Consider the following 21,576-nt stretch of genomic DNA (forward strand, 5'->3'; position numbering starts at 1 on the left):
CAGTGTTCTCCTGTGGTTGTACTGTGTCCATGCAGTTATGTCACTATGAATGAGCTTACTCAGAGGAAGCAAATTCCAGACTATGAACTTTATTTGTAATCTTTGTATTAATATGAATATAGCCACGTTAGGGTAGTAACGGTGTAATGTGGGCTTGAATGGAGGGAAAGCAAACCTAGAAAGACAACCAAACAAAAAAATCATAGGTTGGCATAGCTGTGCTAAACATGAGGGTGTTTGCAGTCGCCCTGACACAACGGAGATGATGCAGTTTCAGCCGGGATCCCTCTCTTCTTGTAATGAAACAACAGCAGCTCTGACAACTGAGACTTCTCCGCTTGTCAGCAAGATCATTATATGATTTTTGGCTAATATAGATCAATAAAAAAATTAAACTCACTTGTCTATGTCCAAAGCAGAAGGAAATGGGTGAGTAAATTGTTACCCTATTTCAGAACTGGTTTTCAGAATTAAATACCTGTTGGTGACTGGGGAAATCATGGTCAAAAGCAAACAGTAAATGAAGCTATCTTCAGCTCTTGAAAATCAAACTGCGTCATTTCTGTTCAGAGTTTATCTAGCTTAATTTTTTTTCTTCTGGTACTTTGGAAAACCAATAATTGCATTTTTTCTTTCCTTACTAGAAAGTTTCAGTTTATTCGAATTTTTCAAATTCTCACTTGATTAGTGAGGCAACTAATAAGTGAGAAGGACTCTTGATTACTATACAGTAGACATTCACAGAAATATTTGATGTAATTTCATATGAAGAAAAAGGGGAAAAAATAATATAACTTAAATGAATACATAATAACTTACCAATGCTTAATTTAGGAAACTAGAAGGCAGAAGAAAACATTAAAGAAAACTCGGAAGTTTGTTGTTGATGGAGTAGAAGTGAGTGTAACCACATCAAAAATAGTTACTGAAAATGACTCAAAAAGTGAAGAAATGCGATTTCTACGGTAAGCGTTTCTAAAAGTAAAATTTTCAAGAGGTTAGCAGCTGATTTTTTTTTCTTTGAATAAAAGAAGGGGGGGGCTAATGATCTTATTTCAGTTATATTTGGGGATTAATCACTTTTAGTAGAAGTGAATGTGAAGTGTTTCTTATTAAGACAATCAGTTCAAAACTAGTTTTACTGGACCAAAGTTGTCAATGGTCCTTTTTGTCTTTTGTCATTTTCCACTTCTTTTGTTTCCCCATCAGTATTAAGTGTTCTTTGTCCTTATTAGACGTCAAGAGCTCAGAGAGCTGAGACTTCTTCAGAAAGAGGAGCAGAGAGCCCAACAGCAGCTCAGCAATAAGCTTCTGCAGCAGCGAGAGCAGATGTACAGACGTTTTGAGCAGGAAATGACAGTGAGTTTCTGCATTTTGGTGCTCTTAAAATACATCTTGATGGAATAGGCAGAGTAGTGCTAACAGCAATCAGGTGTTCCCTGCCATGATGGCTCTAGCTTAGCCTTCATTCTTAAATGAAAGGCAACATTTTCCATTGTGGGATACTCAGCATATGCAGGTGCTTGCCTGCCACACCAGTCCATCACGGCCATTCCCTGCTGTTCTACAGCACTTCGCTTAACAGGACTTAGCTTTCTAAAAAAAAGGTGCCAAATTATTTTTACAGAGTAAAAAGCGACAGTATGATCAAGAGATAGAGAACCTGGAAAAGCAGCAGAAGCAGACAATCGAGCGCCTGGAGCAGGAGCACACCAATCGCTTACGGGATGAAGCAAAGCGCATCAAGGCTGAGCAAGAGAAGGAGTTGTCCAAATTCCAGAATGTGCTGAAAAACAAAAAAAAAGAGGTAAGAGATGATGATAATATAGAAAATAACAAGTATGGGCTTAGCAAACAGTTGAGATTAGGTCTCCCAGAAGCCTTGTCAAGCCCACACTGTACTGAGGTTTGGAAGTGTCACTACCAGTCAGAATTGTTTCGTTTGTTTGACTGCCTAATGTGATAGACAACCAGCTGACAGGAAGCTTGAGGTATTGACTTAATCTAGAAAACATCACCAAGTTAGAAGATTTTTCACAGAATATTTAATAAAATATTTTCTCTCAAATACTAAATTAGGAAAAAGTATTTTCATAAAGATGAAAAATATTTCAGATTTCTACTTTAAAAAAACCCAGCTATAGTTACTTAGTAAATACTTATCAAATTAAAATTTCTAAGACAATAATATGGTCTTGATTTCTCCTGTGAAACACTTTGATTTCAGATATGTTTTGGTTTTGTTAATTTGTTAGATTTCTTTATTGAGTGTGTGCTATAATTGTTTAGAATTTCTTTCTACGAAGTGACAGCAGTAATATGGATTTGGTTTGTTAGCTCAAAAAGGAAAGTCAGGAGAGAGAAGTCTGGATAACCTAAAATATTTTACAGTTAGTTTCATAAATGTCATACAGTTAAGGCAGAATGAATGACACTGACAACTTGTACAATTAATTTACTTGCATTGGATTAAGAAAAGGTGATATGTTTCCATATGGATTTTGCATCTTAAAAGCTGTTTTATTTCATTTTTGGTTCAACTGTGTAGTGCCCATTTGTATATAAATGGTTCTAGTGTTTGCTCTAATAGTTATTAGACTCAGAGATTTCTTTAGACAGCTGAACTGTCCATGCTTTTGCATAGAATGATGCTGTAGCACAAAAGTGCATTAAAAAATAAGTTGTATTCAGTTTGAACAGTATGCTCATATGTAAATAACAATTTTTCTTCTTTTGCGGTACCTCTTGCATTTTGAGTCTCTCTCTGTTCACTGGTGATTGGGTTCTATGTGGGAAATGGGAAGAATTTTATATATTGCTCTGAGCTAAAAGCAGTTCTTTCATGGACACAGGAATAGCATGTGGTGATTTGGACTCTGTTTTCTGATGATGCTTCCACTATTAAACAAACAGGCATTTGTCTCTGGGTGCATAGTTTTGTGTTTAAAGCTTAAAAAGGCGATGTACAGTTTGAAGGAAAATGCAGGTGCTGCTCTAAAACTATCCCTGTTATATTGGAGTGTACAATGCTACATTTTTGTAATTCTGAAAAACAAAACTCATCAGCAAATTAACAGATTAATAGTCAGTTGATTTAGCCAGGTTATATTTAGAATCTTTCTGCTAATCTAGTCTAATTCACCGTGTACTGAAACACGTTCCATCCCAGCATACGTGCCATGAAAAGTTTCTTGAAAACATTCTTATTTATTGGTGGGTTTTGCTTTAAATTCTTCAGAACCACTTACAACCAAATAATGTTTTGTTTGCTTATATGATTATTTTAAAGACATAAGCTGTGTAGGTGTCATTTATAGTCAGAGGCACTAATAAAGGCATCTTGTTAATTCACGTTAGAGACAGTGTCAGAAATAGCTGGTTTTCAATGGAAGTTATTTTAAACTTCCAACCATTTTTCACAGCTTTATGTGTGGTAACATACTCTGTAGTCCTCTTGCAGTAATGATTCAAGAAAATACCACTTTTCCAGGTGGTGGTTTTCTTAACTATTGACTCTCCTGGCGGCTGCATGGTAGCACAAGCTAGGCACTGCCATTTCTGAGAGCACTGGGCAGCATTTGCATGCAAAAAACGCTGGCACATCCCTCCTCTCTGCACTGCTGGCTTGCATAAAGCACCTATTGTTCCTTCTCTTTTCATTAAGCTCTTTTCACTAAACTAACATCCCTGCCACTGAAGTAATGCATGCTTCCCAGTACCTCTAGTGCTTGACCTGCATGTCCCTATGTTCACAGTAATGCTTGCTGTGGAGACAAAGTGTTCTTTTTGCCACCTTCTGCATGCTTATATACACTGTAGGTTTTATGTGAAGTGGAGAAAGCACCAAAAGAGCTGAGAAAAGAGCTCATGAAACGCAAGAAAGAGGAGCTTGCACAAAGCCAGCATGCTCAGGTAACAATGGCAGCTTCAAGCTACTAAAATACAAAAGGCAGCAGTATTCACACAGCTTGATGATTTTCACTTCTTGTTGTTGTTGAGTGAATATGGAACTTAACTCAAACTAACCCTACGAACTGCTCTCTTTCTTCAAGTACTCCCATGTCACATCATAGACTTAACTGGGTAGAAATGTAGGAGCAGCGGCTGCCAGGTTTGTACTGTCAAGTGTAGTATTTTGTGTGCTCTACTGACAAAGAATGGTATTTTTCGACAGCAGGTTTATTTACAGTGCTTTTACAAGTGGTAAGTACTCCACGGGTCCTTCAAATTTTAAAGGTTATAGTCAGGAGGAAGTTTTGAACTACCCAAGTGCAGAGGAGGAAAATGTATATAATATGTAAGTGTGAGACATCCTGTTTATAGGAGTAGAACAGATTAGGTAAAATGTTACTTAAATGTCAAAGTGTAGGTGTATGGAAACTTTACAAAACATCGTCTGTGATTTCATGCCTTCGGACTTGCTGTTTTTCTATGACCCAGCTAGAAAGAGGGCTAGTATTTTAGAAAAATGTTGGCTTTGTGATGGCCACAGCTCATACAGAGGGAGTTTGAACTACAGCAGAGCAGGTTTGTATTGAGTAACTTAAAGATTAAATGTTTATGTGAGTGACCTAGTAGAAAATAATAGCAACTTTATTCGATTATGTGTTTAATTTAAGCAGGGATTTCCCAGGATAGAAAGTGATTGAGTTGCAGCACTTTCCCCATATCAAAGATACCTGTCTCTAAACTTTTTAAGGAAACAAAAATCTAATTTTTCATAGTGTTTGTAGTGACATTGGTTAATTTCCTTTGCTTGTTTCAATTTATTGAAGAGAGGTGAAAGAAAAATTTAAGTGTGAAATATCCTTACTTGGAATGATTAGTACTAAACGAGGTACAGCTGTTTAGTTTTAGAATATCTAGAACTTCCATCAGCATCTACTTGTGTGATGAGCCTTGACATTTTAAATGTTTATTACTAATGTACAACAGATCTCATTTCTTCCTTTTTTTTAAGAATAGAAATACATTTCACTACATTATGACACAGAATTACATTGTGTCCCACAGGGTGTTGCTCAGGTTATGATTCAGTCATTTCAGTTGTCTTCATGTACACTTTTCAACGCACAAATGCAGGATGTAAGTCTTAAAATGCAACACAGTGAAAGTTTATTTTCCTAATTTTATGGATGTGTGTTTTCTCTTCTCTTTCTGCTCATATGTGCTGATCAATGTCACTGCTGTCTCCAAACTGGTTAGCAGCAATTTAGGTAATTGTACACTATCCATAGTCAAAAGATCCAAAAGAAAGTAGTTATTCAGTCTGAGTAAGACACTGAGGGCTCACACATACAACATGATACTTGTTCAGCACATGTGAGAAACATTGTGTGACTTGTATGCTGTGTGTGCAGTGAAACCATGTATTTCAAAGATGTTTGAATTTATTTTAAGATACTTATTGGGCATAACCAAGTGGTACTTTGAAAAAGGTTGACTGCGTTGCACTGTCTGCCTTTTAACCACCCAACATGTTCTTAAGTAAAGTTGGTGGCATTTATTTTATGTGATACTTGAGTAGATGTGGGAAGTGGAAAGGCCAGTGTGTTTCCTGAGATTGCCTGGTTTATCTTACAGTGCTAGCAGGTATTAAACTTCAGAAGTTATTCTGTAGAGAGAGCAGCAATGATATTTAAATGCTTAAATGTGTAAAGCTCAAGCATAATCACTTTTTGACCATGACTACACTAGAACAGCTTTCTCCCACTCCCTCCAAATCAAAAATCTCCCAGCAAATTAAACACTGTGTTAATTATGTCTACACCTGCAGAAAAGTAAACTTGGAGTAGTTTTTTTATGCTTTTCATCTATAAATGGAAAAAACTGTATTTTTTGTCAGTCCATAAATTTGATTAGGTGTGTCTGACTTAATTTACAGACATCACCTTCTAGTTCTTTTTGTAACTTCAGGTCTGTCACTATTGGCTTACTTCACCTTTGGTTTTGTGTTACCTGTCTCAGTGTAACTCTGCTGTCCACTAAGAGACATGAAAGCCTCATCTATTAATAACTTTCTGTGAAGATGAAAACCAGGATTCTTCTGGTCATAATAAAAAGTACTTTAAACAAACATTTAATTCCATTTGTTACATAGAACAGCAGGTGCTTCAGCAGCCCACCTTGGCTCTGACAACCATGCCATTGTCCTTTCTTTTGACCTTGATATTGTGATGGAAGCATCTGATTCAATTTCTTGTTCTTAAGGAGGGTGTGTATGTGTGCATGCTTGCATGCTCATAGCTGTGGTTTTTAATTAGCTGCAAAGAAGAAAGGCAGCAGTAGGTCTTGGGGCAGGGGAGGGAGACTCTTACTGCTGCCTGCTTTCATGATGGGATGCAACAGTGATACACCTGGATAGTGGGAAGATGCAGGTGATAAATCCCTTTGTGAGGAGCCAGCTCAGCTCGGGTGTGACCAGGTTATGGCCCTGCAGAACCATGGGGGGGTCTGCACAGGGGTCCTGTGGAACTCCCAGCCTCAACAGCCCTGCCCTAAGGACAAGATAAACCACACAGATCTGAAACCGAACTGTGTAAATATATAGGCTTTAACTAACCACCCAAAGCAGAATAACCATACAAAATAACCTTTATTTTCTTACATATAAGAATAATTAACCCTTGATTGAATGAAACCATCTTTAGATTGAGTATTGTCTTTGCTAGCTCTGAACCTGCAACTTGTTCTGAGGAGAGACGAGATGGAATGAGTTGCAGATGGCTGGCTAGTTTGTTGCCTTTGGTCTTATTTCTGAAGGTGTTATTTAAACATGAATATGCTCTTACCTACTCTGTACATAGAAAATACAAAAGATGGGTAATTTGATAGCCAAGGCATGCTAGCTCAAACTTTTCATAGATGTATTTGTTTGCATATATAGCTAATGCTGAGAGAACTGGGGGTTTCATTAACATGTAATGTGGCTAGGAGAACCCAATTTAATTGACTTCTATTGGTTTTTACCAGGAGCAGGAGTTTGTGCAGAAGCAGCAACAAGAACTGGATGCATCTTTGAAGAAAATAATTCAGCAGCAGAAGACAGAACTGGCCACTATTGAACGAGATTGCCTCAACAACAAACAGCAGCTCATGAGAGGTATCCAGCACCAGGCTCTCTCTTCTCTCTTTGAAACAGGCACTGGTGTTCTAGTAAAACTGTCTTCACTTTATGAAGTCAAAAACCTTCATGACTGATCTAGAACTGTAATAAAAACATTTGCTATGAAACAGCATTGTTTTTAGTATGCACTTGTAGGCTACTTCTGAATGTACACCAGGAGGTTGGGAAGTATGGGATGGGATTGCTGTTCCTGAACCAACCTTCCTCTTTTTTCCAGCTCGTGAAGCTGCATTCTGGGAGCTGGAGGAGCGGCACCTACAGGAGAAACACCAGCTCCTCAAGCAGCAGCTCAAGGATCAGTACTTCATGCAGAGGCACCAGCTGCTTAAGAGGCATGAAAAAGTTAGTGTTGACTTTGACACTTTCTCTTGTGTATTGCAATATCCTTTTTTATTATTAAGTAGTCCTAGGATCTCTCCTGGTGCTGTTTGTTTGCACAAGCCCACACAAGTATTTTGAAGCTGTTACGTGTTCTGTTGAAATTAAAAAAATACTCCTCTTCCTTGAATACCTCAGTAGTATATAGAAGTATAAATGGTATTTTTCCCTTTTGATTCTTTAAAAAAACCCACTATCCAGGCACAACATCAATCTCTTACTATAAAAATACCAAATTCTGCTTATCCACCAAAACCAATTTTGATTTGTGTTTAAACAAATCTGCTCAGAAGTAAATCATCCTGGAATTAAATGAGCAGAATGAACTGGATTCGCTTCTGGGTAAGTAGCTGACAACTGTCTCTCTCTAGCTAAATCCTTATTTTCCACAAGGCATTTTGGTTTTTATAGAATGCATGAAAGCAAATTGTTCAATAGGGAGGTGTTTGAAGATCTCCTTGGTGATCAGAGCATGAGCAGCCTCCACTGAAGGCATGTTCTGTCCACTCTGGTTTATCATGTGGGCTGTTGCTTTCCTCAGCTTTTGCAGCAAACTGCCCTTCCACAGCTGCAGCCCTGGAGTTCACTTACACAAAAGGGAGTTTCTCCATTTGAATAACAGGCTTTGCAAAAGTCAGTGCAAGAGTTGAGTAAAAGCTGTTAAAATACATGTGTATTTACATTTATTATGGAATTCTCTCAGGGTTGGTCATGATCCTGAGCTCTCTGGAGGAAGCCCCTCCTCCCCACTGTTACTCCTGAGGCTGGGAATGGTTTCTGCTGGGAGGCACTGACTCACACGGGGGACTTATTAATGAAAAGAGATGCACATTGCGTAAGATCATAGTTACTGTGTAGTATTTCCATGTGGTTAACATTCCAGGAAACAGAACAAATGCAGAGGTATAATCAACGCCTTATAGAGGAGTTAAAGAACAAGCAAACTCAGGAAAGAGCCAGACTGCCTAAAATCCAGCGAAGTGAAGCAAAGACTCGGATGGCCATGTTTAAGAAAAGTTTAAGGATCAATTCATTAGCCTCTCCAGACCAAGATCGTGAGAAAATTAAGCAGGTAATTAATAAATTAATATTTCGTTTTAATAATGTAAATGCTAAACGTGATGTAAATGTGAGGATGGAATAGAGTGCATTCTCATGAGTTCTCAGTTCTCCTATAGCTGTATAACACCAGCCTTGACCGATGCGTGCAGCAGCACTGCTGTGTCACAGCTTCAGAGGGAGGTAATTTCAGGAGTCTGAAAGTGAAATGTGCTGCATTTTAAGGAAAAATCATAGTGCAGACAGAGAAAGGGAATTAAAACTGTAGGTCACTCCCTTTGTAAGAATTTTAAAAAGAAAAAATACAGAAAATTATCACTTAAATCTTCCAGAACCATTCTTCTTAGTATGTGATCATTCCATTAGGTGCAGTTCTTTGACTCATGCAGACTGTTTCGTTCAGAGGCACAATATAAATAATTTTATTTTTTATTTTAGTTTGCTGTTCAAGAAGAAAAGAGGCAGAAGAATGAGAGACTGGCTCAGCATCAGAAACATGAAAACCAAATGCGGGACCTTCAGTTGCAATGCGAAGCAAACATCAGGGAACTGCATCAGTTACAGGTTAAAAAGAGATGATATTAAATGACCATTCAGTGACAAGACTTAGGTTAATAATGGATGCAGGCAAAGCAGAAACACCTTTTCCTTAATTTTTACTGTGTAGCTTTTTCAACTTTATTTTCAAAGGCCTGAAGTAACATTGCTTAGCCAGATTCATATGCTTCCATCAATTAATGAGGAGTCATTTTATATGCAAGAAGAGCATGAACCAGAAGCAGATGATCACTTCTGGAATATCTGTCAAGTTCCCAGGGCTATTTTCTGTAGGCAGCATTTCCTTTTAACCTGATTTTGCTGGAATGTCATTAATCAGAACAGAGGTAGGCAGCACCAGGCATTACCTACAAGAAGTTTGCAGCAATAGAGGAATGAGGAGGTTTTTACAAAGTGCTGCCACTTGCACGTGAACTTCTGGAAGGTACTTGGAAGGAATTCTCTCCTTGTGATAAGGAGCTCTGATTTGTCTCTTTAGGTATGTGTTTTGTAGAAGTTTCTGCTGGATACCAGAGGCTGGATCTCCTTTTCTGTTAAATCAGCTTTTCCCAGTTTCAGGGGCACAAGGCAGTTTTAAAGCATTAAATGATCACCTGCTGATAACCTTTGCTTAGAGAAACTCTGCAATGACCAATGAAGCTCATTCTACTCTCTTCACTTTCTTACATCCTGCAGAAACAGTCCCTGGCTGTGCCACTAATATGCCCCAGTAAATCCCCAAATACCGTGGGAGCCTTTCGAGAGTTTCAGCTCAAGTAAAATTGAGCAGATTAGGGCTGCTCTGAGCTTCACAAGGAAAACTGGCCCCTTGCTGCACTCAGGTTTAGCCAAGTGCTTGTTGTTTTTGTTGCTGTGGTTCTGTACTCTGCATCAGACCCATTTGGGACTAGAACCCTAGAAACACAACCATTGCCAACTGCTCTTAAAAATGCACAGAGATTGAAGCCAAATAATTAATTTTTTTCTTGCCATGCTTCAAAAGTCCTCTGAAAGTGAGGCAGATGCCTGAGTACCTTAATGAGAGGAATGTGAACCTGAGGTGTGGTTTGATCCTTTTCATAGGGCAATTCTGAGGCTGCTTCTGCAACCATGTTTGTCTCTTTAAGCTCCATTTGTTTGTCTTAGCTCTTGGCACCAAGAGTTGAAAGATTTCCAAAAAACAGCTTCCTTTTTAATGTAATTGACTTTAATAAATTATACAGGCTGTCTTTAAAAAGCAAAGCAGAAATGCTGTGTGACCTTGAAAAGCATCATTAGGCAGTGAAACACAGTTTTGAGTAACACTCTCAGCAGCTGCCTTAATGATGCTCAGCAGTGTATTTGGATTTACGAGTGTTTCTTATCTCAGTTGGCTCCGATGGAAAGATCAGCTTTTGAAAACGCAGCCTCGTAGCATACTTTTATCTTGTAATTATTCACGTCACTATTTACACGGAATAAGCTAATTAGAAAGAATTAGGACAACATATGTCACTGTACAAATGTTGAGTTGCCTAATCTGAATTAGTTTTACATAAGGATTATCTTGTTTTAAGAATGAAAAATGCCATCTACTGGTTGAGCATGAGACTCAGAAGCTAAAAGAGCTGGATGAAGAGCATAGCCAAGAACTGAAGGAATGGAGAGAGAAATTGAGGCCGAGAAAAAAGGTAAATGGGAGCAGTTCACGAATCAGGAAATTATCAAGGGTTTGATCTACCAAATACAGACAGTACAAAAGTATTGCAGAGGAGGAGAGTCAAGCTGCTGTACAAAGCTGTTGCAGTTCACTGGATAATAAAAGATGTTAAAAAATTGCAAAAACTGAGCAAAAGTCAGGTGCACCAAAACAGGCTGGGTGTTACCAGCCTCTTGCAGGGCTCCCACCTGCAACACGTGTGTGCAGGTTTGCATGGAAAACTTAGCTGGAGGCAAATCTGGGGTTAGGAATTTATTTCAGAAGCCAGTAGGTTACTACAAAAATTGAGTGATGTATAGCATATATATAGCTGGTGGTAGCAAGTTGGTCTTGGGGGGATTATCCTATTTTAAAAGGGAAAGTACTAGAGTTGCACACAGTTCAGATATATCAGACAAAATGTCTCCACAATAATGGGTTTCTTGTACTTTGTCTTGTTAATCCTGTGACAATCTGATTTTGGTTTTAGATGCTGGAAGAAGAATTTGCCAGAAAACTGCAGGAACAGGAAGTTTTCTTTAAAATGACTGGAGAATCCGAATGCCTTAATCCTTCAACACAAAGCCGGATTTCCAAATTCTACCCAATCCCCAGCCTTCACTCCACTGGGTCATAACTCTGGGAACTGCTGTAGGTTTTTTCATGTTTGGAATTCTCCCTCCTTATGGTCTAACCCGACTTACCCACGGCGTACAAACATCAGGGACCTCGCGTGTCTTGTTTTTGGTGGAGACAATCAGTGTCAGGAGCGGTTTCTTCACTCCCCTGAACAGAAGAAACGAACCAAGTGTTGGTGTACAATGGTATTGTTACGTCCTTCAGATGTTTCAAGACTAAGTGGGCTTTTTATCCCAGTTTCTAAAAGTACGTTACCTATGGTTTTGACTTTAAGCCTGAAATATTAATTATGCTCTTTCTCATCACAAAAAAACGGTTTCTCATCTGAACATTTAAGTGGTATAATATTAGTTCTGCTACTGTGTTTTTAAGCATCAGATTTCTCCACGAGAGAATTCCACAATTGAAACTGCCAAGAGAGGTTTAAAGTTTCATAATGTTGAGCAGTGTCTTCATGGCAAGGACTGAAACTAATTACTAAGAACATGCCAGTAATCAGAAAAACAAACCCTTATGTTTAAACACAATTGGCAAAAGCAAAAGCCTTTGCAACTTCTTTCAAAAGAAACCTCTGGCGTACATTAAACTGAGCTGATCTCCATGACGTGTTTTGTCCATTAGTTCCATAATGAAATGGGGTGCTAGTTTAATTAATACAGTGCCTGAAACACTTAGATATCCTGATCCTGGCAACGTGATACTGTTTTGTCATTTAAAAACACATCCTTAGCGTTGTTGTTACTGTACAAAACAAGATTTCTTGCTGCTACTGCCATTTTTGTTGTAAATCCTCACCCTAAAATATTTTGCACTAAAATATGTAAAGGTGAAAGAAATGCTAACTTTAAAATGCACAGTTTATTATTTTCCTTAGCTATTACATACAGGTGGTTAGTTCTACAAATTGAAAAACTGTAGAACGTATTTTTTAGAAAGCGGCGTGCAAAATGCACATGGTTTCTCTAACTGTACCTGGAATGGGTAGAGCCATTGTTCTGTTCTTACCAAAGCCTGTTCATTTAAACTCCATCGCAGAAGTGGAGGTGGATGGTCATATTTATAAATAACCATGGCTAAAGTCTGATTTCACTAGACGTGTTCGATTCCATTTTCTTTTTTATTTTAGTCATTTTATTTTAAGGAAAGATTTAAGTTAAATATATAGACAAACTCCTTTATGAAGCTGGGTGTTTTGCTTTTGTGTTGCCACCTACTAACATAGGCAGGTTTTATTTTTTGAGTTCACAGATGTACCATAAGTTATTTGCCTGACTGATCTGCAGTGGAAAATCTGAACTGTGTCTCCTATAGCGGGGTAGGGAAATACAGCTGTATTAGGTCATGTTTGCTGCACTCCTTTTGGTGGAGAGAGGTTGAGTCATATCAAGACAGTGGTATAAGCTGTACTTGGGTATGCTGGAGCTCCATTTGTAAAATAGTATTTGCTTTCTGTCTTTTGAGGCCTGACTTTCTCTGATCTCTTTGGGCATCAGCTGCACCCATTTTGTCTTGCTTGCTTGCATTGACTGTGTAACTGGTGCCCATTCCATGGTGTTCCTTTCATGGGAACAGTGTTGCTGCATGGCAATGCACTCAGATATTAACATAGGACTTTAGTCAGCTGTGTTGAAACCTTGGATGCTCAAATCCTTGGACGCTGAACCGATACCTTCTCAATGAAGACACTTAATTTACAGCACAGTAAAAAAAAAATTGGAAAATGCATGTTTTAATTTAAATTTTGTAGCTTTTTGATAGCATAGTTACTTTAATAGCTAGCCTTAATTTCTGGCATTTTATTATTATTATAAATGTGTATTGTGTACGGTTGTAAATTCACACTCCGTATCTCTAGAATGTTCTCTGTTGCTAAATGCAAAGTTTTATGAATTGTTTGTTCAGTAGGGAGAAAAAAGTCTTTGAAGATCTTTTGCTTTTTAAGCTCCACCTTCATAAATTGACTAAGATAACATTAAATAATCTTCATCTCTATTTAACAGAATTTGTTTGCAATTTTGTATGAAGTAGGCTCAGTGCTTTACTTGGGGAGTAGGCAGGGCAGGCAGATTTCCTCTTCTGGATTATGTCTACATTCATCCCCATTAAATCTTCACAGGGAAATGTTAATAATCTTCTCCTTACATTTTTGGTAGTTTCAGTGATAAGTTGCTAATATATATTGGCATTCTGTTTACCTCTGTCTGAATCTCTTACATCTTTTGTTTGAAGATCCTTTTCACACAGGCCCTGCAATCTGATCTCATTGTAAATTGCACAAATAACTGTAACTGAGCTCTGGGATGAAGGGAGGGATCGGATGTGGTGATGGAAGCCTTGCTCAGGTCTCCAGGTGGGGAGCCCTGTGAAGCAGTTGCAGCCTCGTGAACTGGGCTGAGAATTGATACTAAGCATGAAAATATGTTTTCTGGGTGATAACAAGAACTAGCATGGGTACTTACACATCTAGACTGATAAAATTGGGTTTAAGTGTTGCAGAACGTGAGAGAGGTGTTATTGTATTAGTGTCAGAAAATTCAATTCAAATTAATTTAGTCTCACATGGGCCTAAAAGACATTTCCTGGGATGCGAAATCCAATCTTGATACTATCTCATGTCACCTCCCTCAAATGAATGTTAGCAGCTCCATCTCCAGGGTAGTGAGGTGTGTTTTCTCCAGCCAAAACAATGTACTTACTTACAAATTCTTACTATTTGGCAGATCTTATTGTCTCTGCATGTTCTTCCAAAGCTGACCACAAATCAGTATTTGCTCACCTTTGTGTTTTACTACATTGTAAATTCTGTCCACAGGACAATGAGCAAAGGCAATAAATCCCTGGATTGCAGTGCTGTGTGTGGGTTGTCCTCCTGTGTTTACAGCTGATCCGCACAGAAAACCTGCCTGCAGGGCCCCAGCCTCACACCATGTGCTTCCCGAGCTCTGAAAGTGCATTTTGGCACTGCTTAAGGCATCCACGGAGATCTGGGGCTGTTTTTAGGAGATTCTGCAGCTCCCCTGAGTGGGGCTGACTGAGGAGGGGTTACCAACCCAGGGGAAAACGGGCTGTGGGCAGCCCTTGATCTTCTGAAGTTCCAGGGGAACTTTGCTGCTTATTTTATGAAGAAGAAATACTTTAGCATTTTATCCTCTCTCATTCCCATAAAACAAATTTTCCTGCTCCAAGCACTCTGCTGTCTCTGGTGTATACATGAGAGCTATATACAGCATGTATGATACTGAAGTTGTTATGATTGATTACGTGGGTCCTGATTTATAAATGCCTTCTGAAGGAAAACCTTTATTTGAATTGGCACCTGAATTCACATTCCCTGGTGGCAGGGCTGCACTGTCCTGACCAGCAGCATTCACTCAGCGTGATCTTTAACATCACATTAAAAACTGATGTTCAGTCTGAGCTGCATCCTTTTTTCCAGGTAATCTTTTAAGCTAATATCCTTCTAAAATTGCATTCATGGGTACTCAATATATAATCAGTCACACAGTTAAAGAAATTATTCTTCTGTCCCAGAGGACTTTTTCTTAAAAATTGGAAATGTAGCACGTTATTTAAGACAGAGCTAAGCAAAGCAACAATGAAATTGCTTTTGTTACACCATGTCTTTCGTCAGAGCTGTATCACATAGGAAGTTTAAGTTGATTCTCCAACTGACACAGTATCTCCCTTGCAGGTATTTCGAGCTTGCTTTGGTATAGGAAAGATTCAAATAAGGTGTTTTAAATTCAGGCACTTGAGTCCACTTTTAGGCAGCCTGATTTTCAGAACTCCTGTGCAGCTGCAGCTCCCAGGACCTCAGAAATACATCCTTGCTGAAAACTGAAATGTACAAATAAGCTCAGTGCTAGTTGCTTCCACTGATCTTCTGCTTCTTGGTTCATCTGCTGTGGGGAAGATGGGCAAGTTTGAGGATAGTTACTCTCTGGTGGTTGGAGGAAAGGGCAGGGAGGAGTGTTTAGGACCATCGCTGTGTAGGTAAGTTCTCTTTCTATGTTAGCATTTACACTCTGGTCATTTTACATCAAAATCTGTACTTCTGGATCTCTGAAACTTCTTTGCATTTATGTGTCCATGCAAATTTCCCATTCCCAGACTACTCTGCCATCTTCACAGCAGTTGAAGTAAGATCAGAGAGAATTAACCTTCCTCGTTCACAGGCAAGCCAAGGCCAGGATGCCCCATCATTTCTCAGTCTTGGGAAAGATGAGAACAGATAAAGGGAAGGAGAATACAAAGGAAATTATGGTGTTTCTTTTACAGAACTTTTACTTGTTCTGCATCCCTCTTCTCCATCTCAGTCCTCGTGCTTTGTTTCTGTAGCTCCTTTGCACATCTGGCATTCAGGCAGTGGGTGGTGCCAGAGGAAAACCCCTTAAGCTCAGCCCAACCCATGAGAAAGGGCTCATGTGCTTCCACTGTACTGAAAGCAGAAGGGAGTGGCTGAGCCCAGGGTTACCCTGATTTAACAAAATCTTCCACAACTACACTTAGGTGGTAAAGCGTCTTTGGTAATGAGAATCAGTCCTAAAATGGTGGAAAGAACAGAAACTAAAAAGGGACATTGAGTGGCATCTAATGTTGAACTGTCACCCCATTTTCTGTCAAGAAGCCAAGCAGAGCAGGAGCATCCTGTGACAAAACACACGCCTGAGGCACTGCCAGCCTCGTGTTCTCCCAGCAGTTTGTTGAATGTTTTGTGTTAACTGCAAACCAAGTTATTTTTGCCTTATAGAAAGCAACCAAAAATCATGAGATTGATGAGTAATTGGCTAAGGGTCTCTGTACAGCTCGTGGAAGTGAACTTGCAGTAGCAGCCATACAACAGTTTTGGGATTTTTTTTGTCTTGTTTTTCAAAGTAATTTGATTTCATGGCTTTCTGTAGAATATTGTAATAATTCTGCTGTAAATACAATAAAATCACAGTTTGCTGAGAATGCCTCAGTTTTGTTGATGGAAAACTTGCATGAAATACAAGTGGTTTGTACAATTGTGAGTGAAGGGGATGATGTACAATGTTTGAAATAACTGAATATAGAAAGTATTTATTGTTGTGCCACTGTATTTACCATTGTACCTCAGACCCATCTCAGGTGCCTCACCTTGCCCCCCAACAGCCTGCAAGCACAGAACAGCCGTCCTGAGTAGTTCAGGGATGGGGTTAAAAACACTTTAATTGGGCTGTTTACATTAAAGATTATTTTTTACCAGTGTTTAAAAAACCAGAAAAAATACAAAAATATTTTTAAAAGAAAAACAAATTATATTCAAAAGTGCTTCAGTTCAGTCCCTGTGCATGTTTGTCTCACTATGCTGCTTTAAACGGGCTCCACTTAGGGCTGGCAGAGCTTGTGGAGAGGGAATCCCAGGGCAGTGCAAGCTTAGTCCCAGGGTTTCTTATGGGGCCTTGTGGGCTACATCTGATCCCTGACAAACCATGCATTTGGTGAGGATGGGATTGTTTTCTGTTTTTTCTTTTTGCTGCATAGTTGGCTAGTTGTTAAAAAACCCAGGTTTTTACATATCTGGGAGTAGTACAAGAAGCCTGGACTAGGTGAGACAGGAAGCCCTTGTCAGCCCAAGGACATCAGCCTAGGAGCTCAGGGGCATGAAGCCAAACATCAGTAACAGGAGCAAACACCCACACTAGGGCTATGCTGGACACACACAAGAGACATTCAGATCTGAACTATCAACTCTAAGGGGTCAGCTGAGCAGTGAGGATGTTTTAGCATCAAGGCAGCGAAGACTCAGGCTAATTCTCTACAGGCTGCTGGGAACGCTGCCCTGTGCAGAACTGAGCTACCTCTTTCCTTAAACACCAACGCTTCTTCTTTTTCTTCTGCCAACATACGCTTGTTCACCTGGGGACAAGAAAGTTAAAAGGAGGGTTAATTGGAAAGTTCATGTAAAAAGACAAAAGATCCAAACTAAAAAACTGGGGCTGTGTTTTCCAGCTATTCCCAGGGATGGGCTGGTGCCGCTCCCTGATAGGAGAGCAGGGTTTGACTGGGGATGGCACGTGTTCCTACCTTTCTCTCCCTTCTCTCCTTTTGGTCCCCTGTGCCCATGTCGTCCTGGTGGGCCCATTGGCCCAGGGTCACCTGAAGGAACAAGAAGACCCAAGTTTGCTCTTGAGCACAAGTGACCCACAGACAGGGACAGGCCAGGGGAAGGGGGAGACCAAGTCAGGATGACATTTTGGCTGAGATCCTGAAGGTGCCACCTTCACTGTGAGAGGGTGTGACCTCGAGCAGTGCTGTGACCTCTGTGGTCACAGTGCTGCTTCCTGGGCATCACAGGGCTGAAGAGGGAAAGGATGGCAAGCCTTACCTTTGGGTCCAGGATAACCCCTCTCCCCCTTTTCACCGGCTGGCCCCTGGATGGCACCATGTGCTGGAGAGGGAAATGAAGGAGAGAGTGAATGAGTGGGACAAACCACTGCCCACTCAGAGAAGCTGTGAGTCACACTGGAAGGACATTTCTCTTGGTTAGATGGGAATAGACTGATAGCAACATTTTTAAAAACGGTTTTGGTCCCAACAAAGTCCCAGGGACAGGCTGTGATGTCATTTCACCAGTGCTGCTCTGTCACTCTCTCTGGGTGTCCTGGCTGTCACTAGGGCTGGAGCTGGCCCACACTCAGGGTGGGGAATCTGAGAGCAGAGTGAGCAACTGGCTCATGCTTCTGTATGTGTGCCAGCCCAGCCATGTTAGAATGGGCCACAAAGGTTGTAAGCACAGAGGCCTTCAGGGTTTGGGATGAGTTTCCTACAAATAGTGGGAAAAACTGATGTCCTTCCTAATGATAAGACCTCCAGCAAGGGAGGAAGGAGATGGAAAGACCATCCACCTTCAACTCTGCACCTTGACTTTTGTAGCGTGCAAAGGTGAAAAGATCAGTAGGTCTGTGAGAGGTCAGGGAGACTGCATATGCATGAGCCAGAAACGCCAAGTCAAAATGAAACTTACTTCTAAAGAAGTCCATGAGGTCTGCGGTGACATTGCCATAGGCTGCAAAAACCTTGCTGATGCCAGGGGGACCAGGAGGGCCTGGGGGACCTGCGGGTCCCTGTGCAGTGTAAGCCATCAGGTCCTGGAGAATACCTCGGCCTGCAGAATTAAAGATGTCATTTGAAAGAAGCTCTGGGAGAACTGTGGCTGGATGCTGAGGCAGAAGGTGTAAGGGAGAGCTGTAGGCAGCAAGAACGGGAGGGAAGTGAACAGCATGACCAGGCACAGGGGATTTGGAGTTGTAGGCTGGGATAGGGAGGGTCAGGATGAGCAGGCATAGCACTCACTCTGCAGGCTCTCTGACACACGGAGTGCCAGCTTGTCGTAATCCAGGGAACCAGAGAAGGAGTTGCTGAAGGATCTGCTCGACGCTGCTGATCTCCTGTGTGATTCCTCCTCTGTCAGCAGCCCATCGAAGGACCCATCAGTGCCCATGGAGGCATCGTAAGTGCCATCGCTGCCCACTGAGGCGTGGTAAGAGGACATGCTGCTCGTGGAGCTGCCATACGAGCTGCCTGAGCCCAGTGAGCCCCTGTGGGAGCCCTCAGCACCAAGGGACCCTCCATGCAAGTGCTCAGAAGCTCGTAACCCTTGGTATGAGGAAGACATAGACCCAGACACCAAGCCACTGTCTCCTTTGGGTCCTGGTGGTCCCCGTGGCCCAGGGGGCCCAGGGGGTCCTGAGATGTAGCTTCGAATTTCATCACCTGCAAAATACAAGGGGGGAACTTCAGGGACACTGAGCTTGGCAGAGGTCCTGTGGTACCACCTGAATGAAGAGTGAAGTGTGAAGTTCTGTCCCACCAACCATCACAGTGACCCTCATCCAGTGCCATTTCTCAGGCAGCAGGCGCATGTCAACCTTGGAATCTACAGATGGCATGACACCCTGCTCCTTCCCATCTCTTCCACAATTTTGTGTGCCCAATCTTGGGAGCACGCCCAATGATTTTGCAGAAGGGTGCACTCCTCAGGCCAATTTCAGCACCTCTGCCAAAAGAGCCATTCTGTGACCAGTTTGCTAAAACTGAGGTGTTTTTGAAAGACTGCCCTGGATAACTTGCCAGGATGAGCTCAGACCACTGGTGCTTCACAGCTGGCTCAGTGCCACCTTCCAAACCCTCCATTATCCATGGCTCTCTGGGCAGATGTTTGCCAAAGAAAATGCTTCTCCCATAGCAAAACTCTGCCGGTGACCTTACTGGGGACTCACTGTTCAGCACAGGCCAGTTGTAGTTACCCAGTGCCTGTCCCTGCTGTCTCACAACACAGACTTTGGCTGGCAGTTGGACTGAGAGGAGAAAAGCCTACAGGGTGCAGCACAGTCCTGCACAGACCTGGCTGCAGAGGGAAGGTGTTGCTGTAGCCCCAGTTCACAGAAGGCTCCTACAGGAATGTCTCAGCTGTGGAGAGCCAGTCATCTACATAAGGCAAAGTATGGCTTGGGATATGTGCAGGGAGGATGGATGGTGTCCCCTTACTCTTCAGGTACTGGATCAGCTCACTCCTGAACTCGTCGCTGTGGGTGATGTCAGCATAGGACAGAAGGCCAGTTCCAGAGAAGCCTGGTGGTCCTGGAGGGCCAGGAGGGCCAGGTGGGCCCCGGACTCCAGACAGGGAAGAGTATCCAACATCTTGAGAGAGAGGAAGAATTACTTTCCTTCAGTGAGAGGACAAGAAAATTGTGCGTGTCTGGGGATTTTGGAGGCTTAAAGGCTCCAATCCCGACTTCCATCCCTTTACAGATTACATTGATGAGATATTTTTCTTTAGAGTGACTTTGTTCCCAGTGGGCAGTCACATCCCTGCTAAGCTAAATCTCAGCCTCAGTCCCTCCAGCATCTACAAACAGAATATCCCTGCCAGCTGTGAGAAACACAAGTGCTTACTTTGTAGGTAGGCAGAGACATCCTCAAGAGAGGTGCCTGGTGATCCAGGGATCCCTGGAGGTCCCGGGGGCCCTGCAGGACCAGGGGGTCCAACAACACCACTGAATTCAGAGTCTGTAAGACACAAGGGAAGAAAATAAGTCACCCAAACAACCATAACCCTGATGAATGTTCCTTGACAATACAGGTTATGCCAGATACAGACAAGTATAAGGCTTTTTTTCTCTCCAGCACCTTTGGGTGCAGCCTTCCTGGTGCACCTCACTTCCCTGCATGTAGATGTCACATTGGAAAGTCAGGTGATTCCAAAGACAGTAAAGTCCTTATTTTTTAAATATACTTTTAAAGAGTGGCATAAGAAATGATGCCTCTATGCTGCAGAGTTTGGATACAACAAAGGGCTCCTTCATGCCCATCTCCAAGACAGCCCCACTGCTGTTGCTCCTCACAGGAGCATGGTGATCCAGCTGCAGCCCCCTGTGGAGTGTGCAGGTGCCAGCAGAGGCCTGCAGTGCTGCTAAGGACAAAGGGCCATCAGAGGGTTATTTGTGATGATGGCCAAAAAGGGAAATTCTAAGGCTGTAAAAAAGATCCTGGGGGCATGTAGAGCCCCATGGCAGGGGAGTATAGAAGTTGGCTTACTTCGCAGGTACGCTATCAGGTCACTGTAAGATATACCAGGTGTCCCTGGAGGCCCAGGTGGTCCAGGGAGTCCAATGCTCATCCCAGAATCTGCAAAATCAAACAGATCCACATTATCAGAACAGGCTGTTACAGGGTGAGCACACAAGCCGCAGGGCTTGTTCATGGGCAATGCAGGAGGGGCTCCTGCAGAGTGGAGTGCTCCCATCAGCAGGTTGTGCAGGGAGCCAGAGCTCAAACCTTGTTCTGGACTTTTGAGTTTACCCTGACAATTCCAACACAAGGACACCCACAGACAGGCAGACAGCAGGCCTCTATTCCTGGCAAAAGCTCTGCACCTCATGAACCCGTGATGGGGTGGGGGCACCCCTGGACTTGCAGCTCAGTGGCGACCCACAGGCTGATGGATGTGCTGCTCTCCCTGTGTCTGCAGCTCTGGGGCAACACTCTGCACTTTGTGATTTGCTTTAATGAAATGTCCCTGATGACAAAATGCAGCTTGAGCCATTGGGGTGCTGCCATTAAACTGCAGTTTCCTCCTGGAAATTCCCTCCATCTTAGGAGCAGTCCACTAGTGAGATCTGGGCACAAAGAGCGG

At 41.8% G+C, this 21,576-nt stretch overlaps 2 protein-coding genes across 6 annotated transcripts in view; one reads left to right on the plus strand and one right to left on the minus strand.

Moving 5' to 3' along the window:
- The window catches only part of SLK (STE20 like kinase), a 48,005-nt gene extending 31,635 nt beyond the window's left edge, over positions 1–16,370 (plus strand). Inside the window, exons 4-13 of one of the 2 annotated variants that reach the window (XM_017726187.1) lie at positions 835–965; positions 1,236–1,359; positions 1,628–1,807; positions 3,820–3,912; positions 6,973–7,102; positions 7,344–7,468; positions 8,388–8,576; positions 9,002–9,127; positions 10,657–10,770; positions 11,269–16,370. In XM_017726187.1, the coding sequence (XP_017581676.1) occupies positions 835–965; positions 1,236–1,359; positions 1,628–1,807; positions 3,820–3,912; positions 6,973–7,102; positions 7,344–7,468; positions 8,388–8,576; positions 9,002–9,127; positions 10,657–10,770; positions 11,269–11,415 (1,359 nt within the window). In that variant the 3' untranslated portion in view covers positions 11,416–16,370. The remainder of the gene's footprint in view (positions 1–834; positions 966–1,235; positions 1,360–1,627; positions 1,808–3,819; positions 3,913–6,972; positions 7,103–7,343; positions 7,469–8,387; positions 8,577–9,001; positions 9,128–10,656; positions 10,771–11,268) is intronic. The other variant, XM_017726186.1, reaches the window with a different exon arrangement.
- Positions 16,371–16,589: 219 nt separating this feature from the next.
- The window catches only part of COL17A1 (collagen type XVII alpha 1 chain), a 40,066-nt gene continuing 35,079 nt past the window's right edge, over positions 16,590–21,576 (minus strand). For all 4 annotated transcript variants that reach the window (XM_017726182.1, XM_017726185.1, XM_017726183.1 and 1 more), the window contains exons 50-57: positions 20,979–21,068; positions 20,337–20,450; positions 19,929–20,081; positions 18,735–19,154; positions 18,406–18,546; positions 17,767–17,829; positions 17,466–17,537; positions 16,590–17,297 (exon numbers count right to left, since the gene is read on the minus strand). In XM_017726182.1, coding sequence (XP_017581671.1) covers positions 17,248–17,297; positions 17,466–17,537; positions 17,767–17,829; positions 18,406–18,546; positions 18,735–19,154; positions 19,929–20,081; positions 20,337–20,450; positions 20,979–21,068 — 1,103 coding nt within the window. In that variant the 3' untranslated portion in view covers positions 16,590–17,247. The remainder of the gene's footprint in view (positions 17,298–17,465; positions 17,538–17,766; positions 17,830–18,405; positions 18,547–18,734; positions 19,155–19,928; positions 20,082–20,336; positions 20,451–20,978; positions 21,069–21,576) is intronic.

The sequence above is a fragment of the Corvus brachyrhynchos genome, unplaced genomic scaffold (genome assembly GCF_000691975.1).
Source record: "Corvus brachyrhynchos isolate BGI_N302 unplaced genomic scaffold, ASM69197v1 scaffold61, whole genome shotgun sequence".
Taxonomy (NCBI): Eukaryota; Metazoa; Chordata; class Aves; order Passeriformes; family Corvidae; genus Corvus; species Corvus brachyrhynchos.